General features: G+C 39.7%; 1 protein-coding gene across 1 annotated transcript in view; it reads right to left on the bottom strand.

The window, feature by feature from the left end:
• Positions 1-19,402, bottom strand: part of SCFD2 (sec1 family domain containing 2) — a 187,369-nt gene that overhangs the window by 107,429 nt on the left and 60,538 nt on the right. The window contains exon 5 of the mRNA XM_064418169.1: positions 572-821. Coding sequence (XP_064274239.1) covers positions 572-821 — 250 coding nt within the window. The remainder of the gene's footprint in view (positions 1-571; positions 822-19,402) is intronic.

Raw genomic sequence — 19,402 nt, 5'->3', positions numbered from 1 at the left:
TTAAAATTAAGTTTTTAGCAGTTTTTTGTTTCTAAAATGTGATACCGGCAACAAGAGGTTAGGGCTTTCCTATTCTATGAGTGCTCATCTAAAAAAAAGGCTTACCATGCTATTTTTAAAGGCTAATGTTCATGTTGTTTCAGCAAAATGCTCTATGTTGGTTTTAGACACATTTCTTCTTTTATGCCAGACAAGCCAGCTCCTCATATTCACAAAGCAACTGTGGTTCACTGAACATGTTTCCAGGATTAATTCTGACTTCCCAGGGTCAACTTTACACCAATCAATGAAAGAAATTGTGGAAAAGATTACCTTATGAAAACACACAAACTTAGCAAACCTTTAACAAAAAGAACAACTTGTAGAGCTTTCATCAGACTCAGCACTCTTCAAGGACAGCCTGTCAGCATTTGGCATATATGAACACAGGAGATGGAACAAATCTACAGGAAATCCTTGTGCTTACTCATGTACTCTCAGCACCACAGACAAGTCAAGCCATTTTTATACACTTCTCCCACTTCACATGTTCCCAGACATCCAACATCTCACCACAAAAGCAGAATCTTACCTGTAATTTTCTGCAACAAAGGAGAAGGCTCTGGCTCATCACAAATTGCCTTGACAAGGGCCCTTTTCACCTTTTCTTCAGCTGTGTCAAGCTCTTTTCCACATTTGATTTCTCCAACCACAGAATATATGTATATCAGCAAAACAAGGAAGTCCTCACAGGCATAATCATCTTTTGTCCTTTCGTTGTAAGACTTGATCATTGGCAATAACTGGTTCAAAACACTGGGCATTTCTGACTCGCCAATAGTCTGAAAAACAGAAGGAAGGTTGTGTCAGATTGCCTCCATAGTGCTTGTAAGTTAGGATCACACATTCCTGTGGCACATCATTCAATATTCATATTCTCAGTAGTCAGTAGATGATGATGTGATTTATTTGCTGCTCAGACAGTGAATTTATTAATTGTATACTGCTTTTTTCTTAGCGATTCATGACAGCAGCATTTTAGCACTTGAAAAGCCTTATGATTAGATCTTCTCAAAGTACCTGTATGATGAGAAGATGAGAGCATCCATCCCTTGGTATGGGTAGAAATGGTACAAAGCACAAAGTCAAACAATTCCTCTAAATTTTAGGCTTCATCCTCAGGTCTGATTTTGTACATGAGCAGGGGGTTCAAAGCCCAGATTCCATTGACTTGCTGACATCCACATCAGGCAACACCAGGGCTGGCATTTAGATCCATTGTGCAGGTCTCTGCCACTCAGAACAGGCCAGTGACTAATTGTACCATCAAACTGCCACCCTCACTGCCCACAAATACCTGTGGTTGAAACTTCTACATGCTAATTTTCTGCTTTGGCTTAGCCGGGAACTCAGCAGCAGGACCAGGTGAGAGGCGGGAACACTGCAAGGCAAACAGGAGGAACACTCTGCTCTGGGATGGAGGTGTGGGAGGAAAGCAGAACAGCCCTTCTCTCCTGGTGGTAGTGATTGCTCAGGTCAATCCAGGAGGTCTCCTGCAACACCACTACCCTGCCCCTTCCTTGTCCTGTGATCACCTACAAGATTCCCCTGTGAAATCCTGTGGGTCAGTTCACAGTGTACAAATCTCTTGTAATCTGAGGAGTCAAGTTTGCAGACATTTATTCTCGGTTGTTACTACAGTAACTTCACACAGACTAGTCATGGTAAATAGGATCCACAGACAATAATATACCCTTTAAATTGATGAATAATAAATAAATAAATTACAAGTCAAACATACTCTGAAGAGACACAAGTTTATACAACAGCAAAACCATGCAATGGCTTTAGGAACACAGAAACGGAAAGCTTTGTCTCCTGGTGTACTCTATGCAAGATTTCAGGTGGTCTGGTTGTATTTTTAATTGTTCTTTGTCAGTCTCAAAAACACTTACAAGCATCTCAGAAACTGTCATTTTTATACCCACACTGATCCACCACAGATCACAATCATTAAGAAAGTATGAATTACTTAAGCTCCAAGAAACTTTTTTCCAGGCTGTGCTATTAGAAACTACACTTCTGTGGATTTTTGTACCCCACCCTGCTTTTGTCATACAAGTTTTGCCATGGACTCTTCTTTCCTGGGATTTCAGTGTGGTCAGATGTTATGTTTCCATTTGAACACATACTTTGGAGAAGAATTTTCTAACTATCCACTACACCTAACAGTTAAGTGCAACTGCAGACTTAAAGCTGTAAATTACAAAGCTGCAGTGGTCAAAAGCATGTGGGAGCCAAGAAGGAACATTCTAAAATCCAGAAGGGGTTGGCACCCTCTGTGTTTGGGCAGGGAGTGCTAAATCGCATACACAGTAAGTCCAAGCACTGCTCCACCCAGGAAGCAAATCTATGGTGTTTGGCACTGGTCTGGCATGTGCTGGTAGCTGGGCCATCCTCAAAACAAGGCTGTTTTATTCCTGGATTTCAACTGAGCCCTGCCTTAATTTCCATATTATCTCTTCTCTTCTGAAAAAGTGACACAAACAAATTCTCATCTGGATACCAGTACAGATTCTTTCAGATCCTAAGATGGAAAAAGACAAAGCTTCAAGGAATTCAGAGGTATGCACCTATCATAAGGAAGCCATCTGCAATGAACAAAAGCCTAATCAGCCCTAAAAATCTAAGAAATCAAGGTAAACCTACGTGTGGAGTTATTCCAGAATAGATGACGAACTTCAGTCTATATTTACCTGAATTCATTTTTATGAAGAGGCATGACCTATGCCAGGTATTATTGAACATCAGCTACTATCTACTGGCACATCATCTATTCCCCTCCTCCCTTCCCAGTCCACAAACTCTACTTCACTCCATCTCTAAATGCATGGCATGCTGCTACATCAACCAAGATGAGCTCTTGAAAAAGCTGCATTTTGCATGCACAGATTAGCCACAGGCATGGAGCACTGAGGATGCCCATGGTTGTAGAGAACAGTAGAGTGAGCAGCTCCTGCCTGAGGATTGTCGCTCCTGCAAGTACACATGTACAGCATCTTTGGCAAACTTTCAAACGTACATGGTTAAAAAAAAATCATGTCTAAACTTTCAGGGTGATTTACTGTAGGACAGGCTAAAACTCAACAACTTCAAGTAACAATTGCCACCTCTTATCTTCAAAGTAAAAATGAAAGAGGAAAAAAAATATTAAAGAGCTGTAATAAACCATTAACTTCAGAATGCACGTAGGGTCTTTCTGGGGTATGAACTTCTCTGGAATGTTTCTCCCCTTATCTCTTGGGAAATGGCACTACAGAGGACTTCAAATGGAACTTCCAAGTTTCAGAGGCTATTTTGTCCAAACAGGCCAGTTGGACTGGACTGTGTATGAAAAAAACAAAGGGACTCACAATCTCACTGCAGAGCAGGGCTCCACAGGGAGCTGGGAAATTTGCCTCAAACAAAATCCACTGGCAGATTGTCATTATCTGGCCACCTCCAGTGATTTAGGGGCTCCCTGCACCACCTAACAATCAATCAATTACCCTGATTGAACAGCCCTAGAACATGAGTTTTAAAAATGTAACTACCCATGACCCAAATTTCCTGCTGGTTATGTTGGCCTCAAGTTAGCCCCATTTGTCTATCATCAAGGGAGCCAATAAAAATAATAAAAACAGGTCAATTCTGAGCTTTCCAAAGACTGTACAAAAACATTAATGCTGCTTAATGTAGAGCCAGCTAAAAGGGCCCAAGTTCGAATACTTACTTCTCAGTTGCATTGTTTGGACATTTTAATGCTGAAATCATACACTCTACAGAAATCAGGGAGACTTTGTGACAGATTTTTGTTGTGTGCCATCTCTTCCCTCCACCCTCTTTAGTTATTTATTTTTAGAACTTAGGCAGTGTAGTAGTTTGATGTCCCCAAGGATAAATAAACTGATGTCAATTTGCTGATTTTTGCAAAAGGTCTGACTTTTGGCAGATGAGATAATAGTGAAGAAAGTACAAATACATTCTGGGGGGGTTTAAACACTGAACATGACATTATGTTTCAAAATCTTATTTAAAATCGTATTTATAGATCTACAGGAATTAGGAGGAAGTGTAATAATCCAAGCAAAAATGTTTTGCAATTCTGTGCGAAGCATTATTTTCAATATTAAAAAACCTGTAAGAATCTAAAGCCATATGTATCATTAGACTTATTTTTCTCAATAGGAAAAAGAGTGAGTTTGGGAGGTAGAGGAGGTTCAGCGTTTACTTGAATTAAGACGTGTCCCTGACAAATCTTAGAAGAGAACTGAGCACTTTAACCCCTGTGCTTCCATCCCAGTGTCCTCAACTCCTCATAAAAAACATTACAGCAAAAATCAACTTCAACCAAGTAGAATTTGTTTTCTTTAAAATCCAGGAGAAAGGAGGAGATAAATCTTGAGAGACTACCTCAGTATTAATATTCTAGTGGCTTTCTGTTCAGGAAGCAAAACATGTTTAATTCCTTCAGAGGCTGCATGAGTTAAACAGAACTTCTTGGAATGGGAACCACACAGCTTTATACAAGTGAAGAATTTTTTTTGGGAAAACCAAAACTAAAAACAACCCAAAACCTATCTGCAAGTAAAACCAGCAGAAGAATCAGTGGAAACTCACAAGCCCTTGGGTAATTTGCTGCCCCATGCTGCTGGACTAACTTATTTAATAACAGCTCCTTTTATTGATAACTTAGGTGGGAAAAGAGATGCGGAGTAAGCACCTTTCCAATATCACCCTATTTGATTTTTTATGTTTTACCTGGGCTTGACTGTTTGTGGTTTGTGATTTGGCACACTGCATATTAACTTTCCCACTGTCCAGACATAGGCAAGAACATTCTAACTGCTAAAAGTGACAATGGCACCAAAGGAGAACCTCATGGGTATGTGAAACTGGCTCAGATCCTTTGATGGTAATAGATCTCTGCAGGAATAGTCATTTTAGTAAAAACAACAGGCGCTGCCAAGCTAAGGAGGAGTCCTTGCTGCCTGCCGTGCTCAGCTGCCCATAAATCAAATGCTGCAGTTCTGCTACTCGCTGTTTTACACTGTTTGGCCATCTGAGATTTGGGGTTGATTGCACATAATTTCCATATGGGTGGGAAGATGTCTGTACTCCCTGCAAAACAATTATTTCATGTATTTAGTTTTTATTAAATGTCTTACATGTGACTAGTGATTTGGCACAATAAATCAGTTAAGTATGATCTTACCATTCAAATTATGATTCACTACATGAAACTCTAGAAATCATATAATTATTGACTTAGGCAGGTTTTGATAAAAGTGTACGTCTGCTTTGTCTTCTCTTCACATATTCTAGGGCATCATTCAAGTATAAGCAACCCAAAACACAACACAGAAAAAAAAGTTCTTCAAAGTACCACACTCTCACCATTAGGAAACACTTCAATCTGCATATGTCAAAATATAGAGCATACAGTTATTCAGACAGGTGATTTTAGATAACCAAAGTCCACTATCTATATATTTCCTCTGTCAGGAAGTAAAGTTTTAGTCTCAAACTTAAGTTTCCAGCTGGGGAGGGGCTGACAAAACTTCTCCTTGCAGGGAGAATGAGCAAACTTTGGCCTTAGGGGAAAGCAGAAAAAGCATTGAGTGAACTCACAGCAGACTGAAAGTGGAGGTGTATGATGCTGGCAGTAAATGGCTGCCTGCAGTTAAAAAAAAAGTGTTAAGCCATTCAAGATCAGGAGAGACATCAAGTGCCTTTTGTTGGAGACCAAAACAGCTTTATGACTTGCCCCTGCCAATACCAAGAGATTGCATCTTCCTCTCTTTAATGGCAGCGTCTGTCTATCCACTTGATAAATGATACAGAAACCCACCAAGAATATACATATAAAGAAAACAGTACAGAACTAAACTGCTAGTAAGAGACACAGGAAACAGTAAAAGAATCTAGGACCTGTCTCCTCTGTCATTACTTTTAATGATTCTTCTGTTTGAATGAAATATCCCTACAGAGCTAAAATCAATCTCCTGCCCCCTTTTCTGCATTTGTCACCCACTCTGAACATTGCCCAAGGAACTGTGTTCTCAAAACTGGAGAGACAATTTTCAGGCTTTCCCTGTAGAGAGACAGCATCTTAAAATTTTACTATAAACAAATGAAAGAAAAGGAGTAAGCTTTCCAGAAGCTATTTTTGACCTGGCTCACGCTGTCAAAGATACAAATTCACATTCATCACTTGCTCATGCTCCCCCAATTAGACTTCATTCTCGCCTTCCACTCACCACAGCAGCCTCTTCCTTCTGCACCTGCTAGAGTGTTTCTATGACTGTGCATTAAAATAAATCATTTTAACCATACTGGTTGTCTGCTTGGATTTACTGCTTGGCCACAGAAACACATTAGTTGTCAAGGACAAAGACTGGACTGCCTCCTTATGCAACAGTGCTGATTTAAAGCTTAGATGAGCTAGAGTTTAAGGTTGCCAAGAGACAAAAGAAAATTATAGAAATAATCACCTGTTCATTGGATGACTTCTTCAATACACTGTCACATGGCCAGATGCTTAATTGGTGTCTATTAGTCATCACTACAGATATCAAAAGGTCTTTGATACCTGATGAATATCTATCCAGGATGTTAGAAGTTACTACAGAACAAAGTGACAAGTCAAAGGCAAGAAGAAATTACTGAAGAAATTTTTAAAAGCACAACATCTGTAAGCTCTTCTGGTCAGAGATAATTTTTTAACGTGTCTTGCATAATTCCAAAAACATAGCACTGATACTTAACAGCTAATATGTGATAATAATCCAAGTATTTAAAACAAGCTCTTCAAGCCCTATCATTTCTAAAAACAAAACAAAAGCAAAGCCCAGGACAGTTCTTTCTGCCAGTAACTCCCTAGCCTATGATCATGACCTAAGCAATTGGATTTCATTTGGATCCCATAGCCAAAGTAGTATATTCCAGTATTTTTCTTTAATGAATATCCTTAGAACATAAAAGAAACTATATTTTTAACAACATAATTAAGATTTTTTCTTAACACATTTATCCTGTCTTCACTGAGAACTACACTGAGAATTGCTTGACAACAATTTCTTAATCTTACAACTTCTTTGATTATTTTTGTTTCTTCTGCTACAACAAGCAGATTCTGTCACTATGTCAGTGACAAGTAACTGCAAGACTTACATATTTTAAGAAAATTCAAATGCCCACTCATATCTCTTTTTCCACAGCACCAAAATTACCTCATTGTAGTGAGTTATGCTGTTTGGCAATGTATCATTACATGGTATGGTCCAGTTTTTCCCTCTGTCTTTGGAGATCATCTACATGTACAGCTGTGCTGTGTTAAGTTATTTTAATGGGTACATGGGGTTTCAGAAGGAACAGTGTACTGAAAAAAGGACATTTAATCAGTCTGGATTTCATTAGATGAAGCTCTGCAAGGATAAGGAGAATTCTACTTAAATCATTCATGACTGACATGAGACTCATCAGCATGTTAAAAAGGGAATACTTCTAACCTACTCAGTCAAAGCTTTTAGCTGTGATAGTTTCTACAGACATATTTGGGACAAACATGAATCAGCACAGCAAAAACAGTGTCAGCAGAATGAAAAAGGAATACAAGCCAAGACAAAACCTGTATCAGAAAAATATCTTGGTGCTGTGCATGTCAGGACTTTTTGTGTGTGGCTTTTGAAGCTGTTTGTTTCTATAAATCTTGGAATATTGAGCAAATTGCCAGAACATGGTAGGGGTTCAAAGTTGAGAAAAGGGCACAAGGATAACATAGTATCCTATGAGGTTAAGTCTCATCAGCTTTGAGGGAAACAATGGGAAAGCATGCAACCACTACAAAACAAGGGCTAAGAATCCAGAGAGCTAGAAAACTAATAAAAGGGGTATAAATCAAGAAAAATATAGTATAACTGATTTGGTCATTCAATAGTGCAGATCATGTCTGCAGAATGAGGGGATTCTGTCCCAGGAAACAATTAATAAGAAAGATTTGGGAGATGCTCAGGACAAAGAAAAGGATTGAATTCCTGCTTAGATAACTAGCTATAATCATTCAGGTTAGAAAAACAGGTGATCCAGCACAGAGAAAAGGTCTAAAACATCATGAGTGGACTAGAGAAGGCAGGTAGGGAATGATTGCTTATCTGTCTCACCACAACAAAAAAGAGGCAATACACAAAGCTGGAAAGGAGCCAGTTTAAAGAGCAAATTAAATTGAGGTATTTCCTCATGCAATTTGCTCAGATGTGGAACTTGCCAAATGTTGTTGTGCTGCTAAATTCTTACTCGGGCTCACAAAGATAATGGGAAATCTCACAGGGGAAAAAAATTCCATCAAATATTAGTAAATACACAGAAACCACAACTGTTACAGAACTCATAATGGTTGGAACAGGGAGAATATCATATAACCTTGTCCTCTTCTCTTAATCTTCTGTAGGCAGCTGCTTTTGAGCAGAAGTGAACGTTTTTTGTTAAACAAACTAGCTCAGCTGCATTTTGATCCAATCCATAATAAACATGCTCACATCAAGGCCAAGGCAAAAGGACCAATGGAACTATAAAATACAGGATCCACGGGACAGAAGTAGGAAAGCATGTTTATACAGCATGTGGCAGTATCAGGATTAATTCCTATATATTGTGCTGAGTCCTAGAGTCCATATTTATAAGAGGATGTGAAAAACTAGAGATAATATTGAAAGGAGTTACAAAACAATTGAAAGGGTAAATTTCATAGTGGGAGACAGCTCCTTATCAAAAAGAAGAATAGCAACTTATGTACATCTCTTCAGACAGAAGAAAATTTCAGAATATGAGACAGCACTTGAATCTAGTCAAGAAAGGCACATGAGGAATGAGGGAAGTTAAAACTATGATTTTTCCAGTTCTCAAGTTGGTGAGGATGTTCCAAGTGGTGTGCACATTTCACAAAGACTTTTGAGGGTGAAAGGGCAGAAGACAAGCAGAAAGCACAGACTTGGCGGTCTTATGGAATAGAACACTGTGCATTAAATACATCTCGTGAATAAAACTATAAACTGTTTAGCACGGTTCTTGATTGCAGTGAAATAAATTGTGAACTGTGAGGGAAAAATACTTCAGAAACAGCAGAAAGGATGAAGGCAGTACATGCTGTGAAGGCAGTGAGTCATAAAAGGAGACTGACAGTCAAAACAAGCCCATCTTGTGCTTTTCCCTCAGATTCTTGCCTTTTCTACCATCTCTTTTCTCTCGAACCTTAATTTTATGCATCCTCCTTCAGTCCTATGTTAATCTACCATCAAATGTTCAAGAAATTCCTCAGAGCTGCAGGAAAACCTCCAGATATTTGGTGATGGGTCAGACCATGGTGGACACTGGTACCAGAAATTAAAAATGAGGGCTGGGGGTGAGGGTAAAACGGCAAAACCAGTCATATCAAGTGAAAAACAAAAGCAGTTTGGAGCCTGCATGACTGTATGGGTCCATTTGAAAGACATTTGTTTTCTGGCTTTTTGTGTTTAAGTGTGTTATCTTACCATCAAACTTTTAAAAATAAATCCAGTCAACTTCTGCCCCTACAAGCTTGATATTAACAGACAACCAGGATATCAATCATACATTGCCACGAGCCACAATGCTAGTCTGCACCAAAGCATCACTCAAATAATGACTTCAGCTAAGGTTGGGCCAAACATACACCTGATATCTTTTAGTGATGCTCAGAGATCATACTTTTATATAAAATATGCAGGGGTATTATCTTGAGCAGAACATACCCCATTTTGCAGTGTCCCTGAGATTCAAGAAAATTGGTGAAAATCTACCACTAAGACAATCTACACTAAAACAAAAACTGTTGGAATTTACTAAAGTACTACTGACTGAAACTCCTTGATGCCAAGAAACTTGAAAGACATTTAAAACATCAACTTGCATGAGATGGTTCTATGAGACTAGATGCCAAATCACGTTGTTATAGAAATTTAAACAGTAGCTAATTTGAAAATGTTTTGCATTGTATTTTAAATATTTTACACCTTGGTTTGCAGATAGACAGAGACATAATACATAGAAATATATGGACATGGGAGGTTTGCAGAGGAGATTCCACTGCGCTGTCCACAGCCCCAGCTGGAACCACAGGAAGGAGACACAACGGCAACACAAAGACACATAAAGGCAGATTATCATTCTTCTGCAAAGCACCACAGCTGTTAATCAGCACAGTAAATGTTATCACAATAGAGTACTGACATTTCTAGCCCTTGTACAAGGCTCACTATGCTTCAAGCAGGATTCAGGCTTTCATGGTGATTAAAGGCAGATGTCATGTGTATAAGTAAGTTTATAACTTAAGAATGCCTTGTTCATTTTTGTCTGTGGAAGGAATCTTTCATTCACAGGACATCTCCATTGGAGGATGCTCACTGCAGCATGATTTGCACACGGAAGAACATTTTTTTTCCTCTTCAGGTTGGGAAGAATAAAAGAAAGTTAATTATACAACCATACCTCATTCTATCCTATGAAATGCATCAGGTTAAAACTTTAATTTTCCTGTCCATTTTTTTAGTACCATGAAAAACAAATCATCTTTCAGAGAGCAGCAGATGGGAGAACAGTGATACTTCAAAGAAAAGGACTTTTTTTCCCTATAAATGTGTGAACTGCAGCAACAACAATTACTCAGCATGTATATAATATTAAACATCAAGTGAAATACAGGCATAGGCAATGACAATTATAGTGCAACACTACTGAAATCCCACTCTTTTAATCTTCTCATCCCATCCTGGAAATGCTTTCCTGCTCTAGAAGCTAACAGTTCTCTTTTCAAACACAATTTAACTCAACCACCTACAAGCAGTTTCTTTAGCTCCCTAGCTGGGCAGGAATCTTCTGTGCTGGCTTTCACCTGCAATGGTGAGCAGACTGCACAGCCAGGGCTGGTGTGGGTGTGTGAATTTTTAGGATGCTTGTTATTAGAGAGTACATGCAACACCTGCTTGTCACTCATGATGTTCTTTGCCTCTTGGCCCACGTGTCCTTCCTTTGGTTGGCATGTGGCAGGTCCTCTCCTCTTTTGGTTCCTTTCACCATTGCCATCATCCCCACATGGAGCCAGGCCAGCTGGGTGGCACTAGCAGGGGTTTTGCTGTTGGCCCCTTGCTCTGGATGGAAAAGATGTCAGACTGCTTTCCCACTGCCAGCTGCAAGGGCCATGTGAGGGCATCCTGGCTGCTGGGGATTGCTCCTGCCACACCTCCTCCCCATCCATTTGTCCAGCATGAGCTACAACTAGAAAAACAATCCCACTTTTTGTCCCCCTGGGATTTCCCTCCCACTCAGCCAAACGCCTGAGTCAGCATAGCTATCCCTCATGAAATCCCATTTGCACAAAGGGAGACCGCTGGAGCACAGGACATCTGGTCCCAATATCTAAAACCACTTAAATCACGCATGCCATTCCAAACATTTAAGGACTTCAGAAGTTTTCAGCTATTTTCATATATATTTCCTAGTTGCTTCACGCAGAAAGCATTTATGTTCCAAATTTCACTCTAAAGAGGTGGGCAAATGTATATACCACCTCATTTTAACTAGGGAAAAAAAAACAACACTTTAAAGATAAGACCAGATCTAGCTTAAGCTACTTCTATGTTAACTACATTTAAAAAAATTATTTTAGGAGTGTATCAACAAGTCCTGAAATACAACACAATTCAGATTCCATTAACAGGCAACAAAAGGTGGTTACTATATGCAATATAAAAAAATCCCCAAACCTATCCAGTAAAGAAAGAAAAACCCCACAAATGCAGCTGTATATACGAGAAGGGGAGGTTCCAAGATGTTTTTCAGTTAGTTACCCATTGTGATTTTTGGTACCAAAGAAAGGACTCTTGGCCCAGTGGTCAGCACTAGACTGTTCCTCTGGAGACCAATGCCCAGCTCCAAGTCCAAATGTGAGCTTCCTACTTTTCTGCACCTGTAAGCAGTGGTAGCTTCCCATGCTACCAAATGTTAATTTGAGTGCTCTGATAGCCTGATGCTGAGGCCTGGATATGAGAAATAATATTCAGTGTAGCTAAGAATTCCCTTTACAGCCCCCACCTACATTTTGAGGCATGGTATGCTGATGCCAGTACAACAGAGGCAGACTTGAGTCCCCTGTAACCTACTTAGAGTGAGCATCAATAGCCATCAAGTTGTCACAAGACAGAGCCCACCATCAAGTGGCTTCTCTTTTCAAAAGCCAGTATGGGTATGTCTGTGTATCTCCCAGTCTCTTTTGCACAGCTCTTACAAAAGAGAAAATATAGCACTTTGATATAATTTCTTTCCTTGTTTCCTTGTTATCTGGCTCCCCACACTTCAGGAAGGGAGAGCTTCCTGTAGCATACTCATACCACTGTAACAGCAGAAAAATCCAAATTTCTTCTTAAAGAACTACTGGAAAATTCTTAAATCACTCCACAGCACCGAAAGCTTCCACTTTTCTAACAAGCTATCTGTCAGTATGCTCTTAGGACATGACAATCAGACTTCTGGGTCATAAGTGATATTCCGTATGGAGACACCACCACAGCAAAAAAACGGGAGGTCTGAGACAGCCTGGTTTGATGAGAGAATCCAGAGTACCTGTGTTATACATTGTAATGCACAAAATACTTTAAATCATTTATCTGAGTCTTGGGTCATATTTTGGAAGGCAGTATTACAAAGCTCTTTTAGACACTGTTTATTAACATCAAAATGAAATATGAAAAGCACTTTCTGTTAAATCCAGGATCTGAACAACTCTTATAATGTACCCTAAATACAGTAAAACGGCATTGCAACAGCTAGAAATAACTGTTATTACTAAAAATATTTTTTTACTGCACTAATGTATGTTTACTCCTTCTAAAACTAAACTTTCAAAACAACACCATCACAATGAAGTTACGCAGAAATGTTACCATGTGAGTAGCACTCCAGTTGTCACCCGAGACCCTCACATCCCACACTACTTCTAGTTTTCCTGGAGCAAACATTTTGATTCTCCCAACAGAAAGTGCTGCAGGTCCTAGCAAAGATCACATACCCCACAATACGTCTCTGCTACTGTTTAAGAACACCATGGGAAGGGGGGTGGGTGGAGACAAATCTAGACACAGTTGTTTCTATTTAAAATTTCACCTTTTTTCTTTTTTTATAACCACTAAAAAATCCTACACTAGTCTCAGGACAATCTCTTCTCCTGCCTTCAAATAATGTCCCTCTGCCACCTCAGTCATGGCTACTTCTGTCAGACCCTAGCAAACTACTGCTTGGTGGTCTCGCTGTCCTACCCTGAGTCATATTTTAATTAGTGAGAGCATTGAGAAGAGATCAGTGTACAGATATTGGCGAATCTTCAAACAAGAGTACACGCTGTCCGTTTTATTCACAATGAAAAAGCTCTTAAAGAGATTTTGATAAAGATTTGCCTCCTGCTTGCAGCCCACGTTTGTAATGTTTATATAAGTGAGGGATATAAATCTTTTTCAAATGAACCCCACGGTTTTTAAACCAGCCTCGTTATAAACTGCCTGTTTCCGTTTTGCCTGCCTAAGCAAGCAATGCAGAGCCTGCTTGGGATAGACTGGAACTAATTTAATGTGCTCCAGGTTTAATCCCCATCCTCCCAGCTTTTACTGGCAGATTTTACACAGAGGACTACTGCTGACTTTAACAATGATTCATGTTATAAGTGGGTTTTGATTTGTTTTTCCACATCAGAAAACATGCAAGAGAAATGTCACCAAAATAATTTTAATAAAACATGGCCGAGACGGAGCAAAGTTGAACTAAGAATAATTAAACTTTAACACAAGAACTCTTTTTCTGTGTTTGAATTTATAAAGGCGAATTCCTAGCTCGCTTTATGCAGAAGAGCAAAGAGAAGCGCGCGGACCCCTCCGCTGGTGCGCAAGGAGGCCGGCGGCCCAAGGCGCGGGAGAGAGAGCCGGGATCTGTGACGAGGAAGGCGAAGCAGAGGGACAGCCCCCACGGGGGGACAGCCCTCACGGCCGGGTAGCCCTCACAGCCGGGCAGCCCTCACGGGGGGACAGCCCCCACGGGGGGACAGCCCCCACGGGGGACAGCCTCCTCAGCCGGACAGCCCCCACGGCCGGGCAGCCCTCACGGCCGGACATCCCCCACGGGGGACAGCCCTCACGGCCGGACAGCCTCCACAGCCGGACAGCCCCCACGGGGGACAGCCCCCGGCTCTCGGCTCCCGGCGGCAGCGGGCGCTGCCGGCCATGGCCCCGCAGGTGGCGCTGTTGGAGCGCAGCCGCCGCCCGGCAAACCGATGCAGGCTGAGCGCGGCCTGTGCGGCCCTTCCCGGCAGCAGGAAAACCCTGCTCCGTCCTTTCTGCTGCGGACACGCTGCTTCGCTCTCTTAATTTTTTGAAAATTTGTTTCAAATTCGCAGGAGCAAAACATGTTCATTAACACGCCGCACTGAAAAAGGGACAGCAATTACAGACGTAATAGCTGTTTGTTTTTGCAAAAGGTAACTGAATGATGCAGAGACCACGTGGATGCTATTTTGCAATCATCTTCTCGTGTATCGAATTCCCTGCTCATTTACATAAACCAGATGTTTCCCCGACAAACCAAATTCCTTGAAGAAAAACCAGAAGTTGCTATACTTCATGTCCAAAATGAAAGATGATGTGAATGTTCCATTAGCCACTAAAGGCAAATGTATACTTAAAGTGCAACAGTTTCCTTTTATTTAGCACAACTTTTGTGAGGGCTCAGATGATCCTCGGCAGAAGCATTAGAAAAGAAAAATGAAGCTACTTAAATTTACCCGCTGGCCTCAATAGCTTCTACTTCCCTTGGGAGTGAAATGTCTTTGCCAGATCTTGACCCTCAAACCAGTCCATGGAGTGGACAAATACTGTGAAACAAATAATCAGAATTCCTCATTCCTGCAGGAGAGTTGGCTCCTGGAATCTTTCTTTCTGGTACCAGATTCCCAGAGGATCATTGAAGAATAAGAATGATTGTTTTACTAGTTTAGTGATAATTTAAAACTCGCAATCTTTTAGTACATGTGGGTAAAGTGAAGGACATGAAAAATAAATATTCGCTGTTACTGAAAGAAAAAATTATTACCAGGAAAAAATTCTGAAACCTCTGTTACTAATTCTTACTGATTTTTACCAAAAACCAGCTTGCTAAAGTTCTGGATTACTACAGCAACAACTGTGTTTTACATTTAACTGAAGTGCTGAATACATGGAGGATGCCTGAATGTTATACTCTTCCAGAGTTATAATCTTCCAGAACATACCCTTATCCTTCCAATGCATGGATCTACCAGCTTTTGGAGTGAAGCTATTAAAACCCTGGCAAGAAGTGTATTGCTTAGGCACAGAGCAACACAAAATTTGCACTAAAAGCAAAACATTCAGCCTGAGAATAACTGGTAGGTAACTGATCAACATTCAAATGAGAAATAATAACCCAAACATCAGGAAAAGAGCAAGGGTGAGCTCGAAAAGCCAGTATGTCATGCTGTTCTCAGCAAAGAGTGCAATTAAATGTAGAATATTTAGTTCCATGGCCACAAAATTCAGAACAGGCTCTGGTGCTGCAGGTAGCAATGTAGAAACCACGCAGCAAAGACAACTTTGCTAATGGCAATGGCAAAACAATGGGTAATATTTCTTGATTTGAAAAAAATGTTGGGAGTCCAGGGATGTTCCAAACTCATTCTTTATCCTGAGACTGAAGAATCAATGGGCTTTGCAAGAACTGACTCAGCTTTCAGAAGAAAGAAGTTCTCCTTGGAAGCAGCACAAACATCTTTTCTCAGCTCTTCTTTTCAGCACAGGCTAGCAAACACCAAGCCAACTGCAAAATAACTGAGAATTGGACATAAAGAACCACTCCACTAGTTCTCAATCTTTATTTAATTCACTAGACACCTATCTCATCTAACTATGCCATGAAAGGTTATTAAATGTCTATATCAAACCACTCAAGGAATGTATGTGTGGTAACTTCAGTAAAGCAAAATGGAAACTAAATACTCCAGAACAATGTGTTACAATTAACCTTTACTATTGGTCCTTTCAAAAGACACTGTGGCCCCAGAAGGGCCATGTGGCCCTAGCACATGGCAGTCATGTTTCCCTCTCCTGACAACAGCAGAGCACTGCCACAAAGCCCACAGTTCTCACACCCAAATGCTCCTACACTGGCCACTGAGACAGCCCTACCAACTACTGTTAAATCTTCAATGTCCACAAAAGCTACTCTGGGTGTCTCAAAACCTTCTGTACTTATGTTTCCACTTTCTGGCAAGAATGGTTAAATGAATGTGATCATGTACAAAAGGATAAACATCTATCCACAAACTGAGTCTCCTGCCAACACAGATGAAAAACCTGACATGTATAACAGGGAAAAAAAAAAAAAGTTAAAATACTATTTTGGCTGCATCCCTCTAAGCTGCAATGAGCAGCAAGCCTTGGAAAGACATTCCTCCAAAATCACAACTTCTCAGTTTACAGTCTCTCCACATAAAATAATGTGGCATCATCATATGCTGGCAGAAATTTAACTTAGTCTAGAATAGATTTCCCCCAAAATCTTATTATATAAATAAATAAACAAACAGCATAACTGATCCACCATTTTAACACAACATAATCAGAGCAATTCCAAGTCAGCATTTATGCTTTTTTTTTTTAATTAAGGGGGGGAAACCCAATCTCTCAGTGTATATATCAAAAAGATTGCTCACATAGTTTGTTCCCAACACTCACAAATAGTACACACTAATTACCATCAGAGGTTCCCTTTACACATCTGATATCACAGGGGAGGGCTGAACCAAAGCCCAAGCTACATAATTAAATTCAAGGTTTTCATCTTAGAGCAAAGACTAGATTGACAGCATGGTGAAGCAAAAGCCCTTATCTACACAACTGATAAAGTAAGTATGCACAAGCTCAGGAGGTTAGGGGGTAGCCTGAGCTCCCATACTACTCAATCTCTGCCAATTTGGCATCAATTAGACCCCTAAGAACGAGACTGATATTCTCAATTTATTTGGTCTGTGCCGTGAATAGCCAGGATGTAACATTGCCTTTAAACCAATGGTCTAAAACTACACTTTCTTGCTTATTGCTAATCGAAATCAATGTCAAACTCATTCTTACAGTCACACCTGATGTTTTTAAACAATCAGTAATGGTCATTGCCTGACTGCAATATTTGTGATACACTGCTTTATCTTTTAAATAATGTAGTCTGCCAGCTTCAAAGCTGACTTCACAATGTCAGGACTTCATACTATTGGTGGAATTTCAGTATTATTTCTACCAGGACTCAAACTTTCCAGAACTTGACTTTTATATTTAAAGCTATCCACTCACAAAGAACAAACAGCTCTCTCCAGGGATATGATACAGATACTTTTTCAAAAATCATGGTGCAAAACACAAACAGCTGTAAAAATTAAAATATCAAGTCAATTTTCCTGACACTACATAACTGTTCCCTAGAGTGTGTATTTTGTTCATAATAAACTGTAATGTGTGAAGAACTGAAAAAGAAACTCAATGTATTTTTCTCAGGAAGTTTTTCCCCAACAGATTTTTGTCAGAATGACTCTCCTGGTCTGTATAACATCCTTTGCTTCTCAGTCTTCTATGCCTGCTACATTATTCAGCTGCTAGACTGGTGAATTATGAGGTTATGAATAACATGATGTTCAGTATTTATATGAAGACTACACTTAAGATTTTTTTTGGAAGAAATGCAAAAGCAGCTTGCTTCTCAACAAAAAAAAAAAAAAACCAAAAAAAACCCCAAAAAACAACCTAAAAGCACATGCTGAAACAGACGTGGAAGGCTGACATTACCAACACTAAGGAGCACTTGGAACTTCTGCAATGGGTGGGGAAAGTTGGGAAGGGTGGCAATTAGAAATGTTTTGGAAGAAGAAAACATTTTTTAGGGTGAAAGTTAATTTTTACTGTGCCAATCACAATTTAAGTTAAATTCAAGTTTATTTTTCCTCATTCAGTTTATGATCTCATCTAGTCATCAAGGATGATTGATGAAGTTTCAGCGTTTGGGCATTTGCCAGTTGCAAGTGAAGGGAATTATTTATTTTTCTTTAGCACTACACTGCTGCCATTAACTGTATCCCACCCCTTTTGTTTACAGCCTGCCACTGAAGCCACAGCTTTATTTTAATGTGGTATGAGCTCTTGTCTGGGGTTGATAGTGTAAGTGATCTAGCAGACATCTTGCACAAAGAGCATCATTTTGCACAGAAAACACACAGCCTTTACTTCTGAAATTATCCCTGCCACTGATCCAGACAGGATTGTTCTCTCCCATTAAAATGTGGACTTCAAAGCTGTAAGTGAGCAATGGACGCTGTCAGTTTCCTTGTGGTAAAACTACATTTATTTAATCCCTTTAAAAACAAACAAACAAGAAAATTACTTTGACCTTTGCCTTGGCACAAGGATTCTGATTTGAAATGTGCATTACATGTCTAACATGCTGTAACTGTGTGCAGCTGAACTGGGCCAGATTTATATGCAATTAGGAAAAAAGAAAACAAAACAATTTCATTTTCATATTTGTTAATAACAAAATGTCTTGTAGCAGCATTAAGTTTTAACTGAAACACACAGAACAATGAAAAAAGAAAATAACTGGAGAAGGAATGATCTGATAAAAACTGCATTAAAAAATAATATGGTAGACTTTCTCACTTGCATTTTTTCTGGATTAAACTATTCAAAAATGTATGTTTGAATGTCCCCACTTTGGCTGTTCATAAGCCACAGGGAGGTTTTTTTGCATGAACTCTTCAACCTGAGAGTTTTAGCAGAAAAGCTTCTTTACAAGGCTTAATTAAAAGCAGGTTTAAGTCAGGGCCCTCACTCAGTCTGGGTTTTATTTTGGCCTTCGCTCTGTGTCAGAAGTCAAGTCCCAAAAGAGAAATGAAGGTCATTATTGAGTCAAGAGAATATTTTCTCCTTCATTCAAAGCCCAACTAAACATGTTTCAGGTTTGAGTTTGGGTTTAGGTATCTCCAAATGAGATTTTATATAATATGCACCTAAGGGTGAAATACAAGAAGATGCTAATCATGATGTCTAACTTTTCCCTACATAAAAAATAATGTGTGAAAAGCACACTGCAATCTTCTTTGCATGCAACTGGTTTGGTCTGGGAAATGTACATTCTAAACAGATGGAGTTCACAGCGAGTGTACTTCACACCATCAGATGTTCACGATAAATGCAACGTCATTGTCATGAAGCGTGGTAAACAGTCATGCAGTCACACTACCAAATGCACTGAGCAATGTACCAAACAG

The sequence above is a fragment of the Passer domesticus genome, chromosome 4, assembly GCF_036417665.1.
Source record: "Passer domesticus isolate bPasDom1 chromosome 4, bPasDom1.hap1, whole genome shotgun sequence".
NCBI classification, from domain to species: Eukaryota; Metazoa; Chordata; class Aves; order Passeriformes; family Passeridae; genus Passer; species Passer domesticus.
This window is presented reverse-complemented; position numbering and strand designations above follow the sequence as displayed.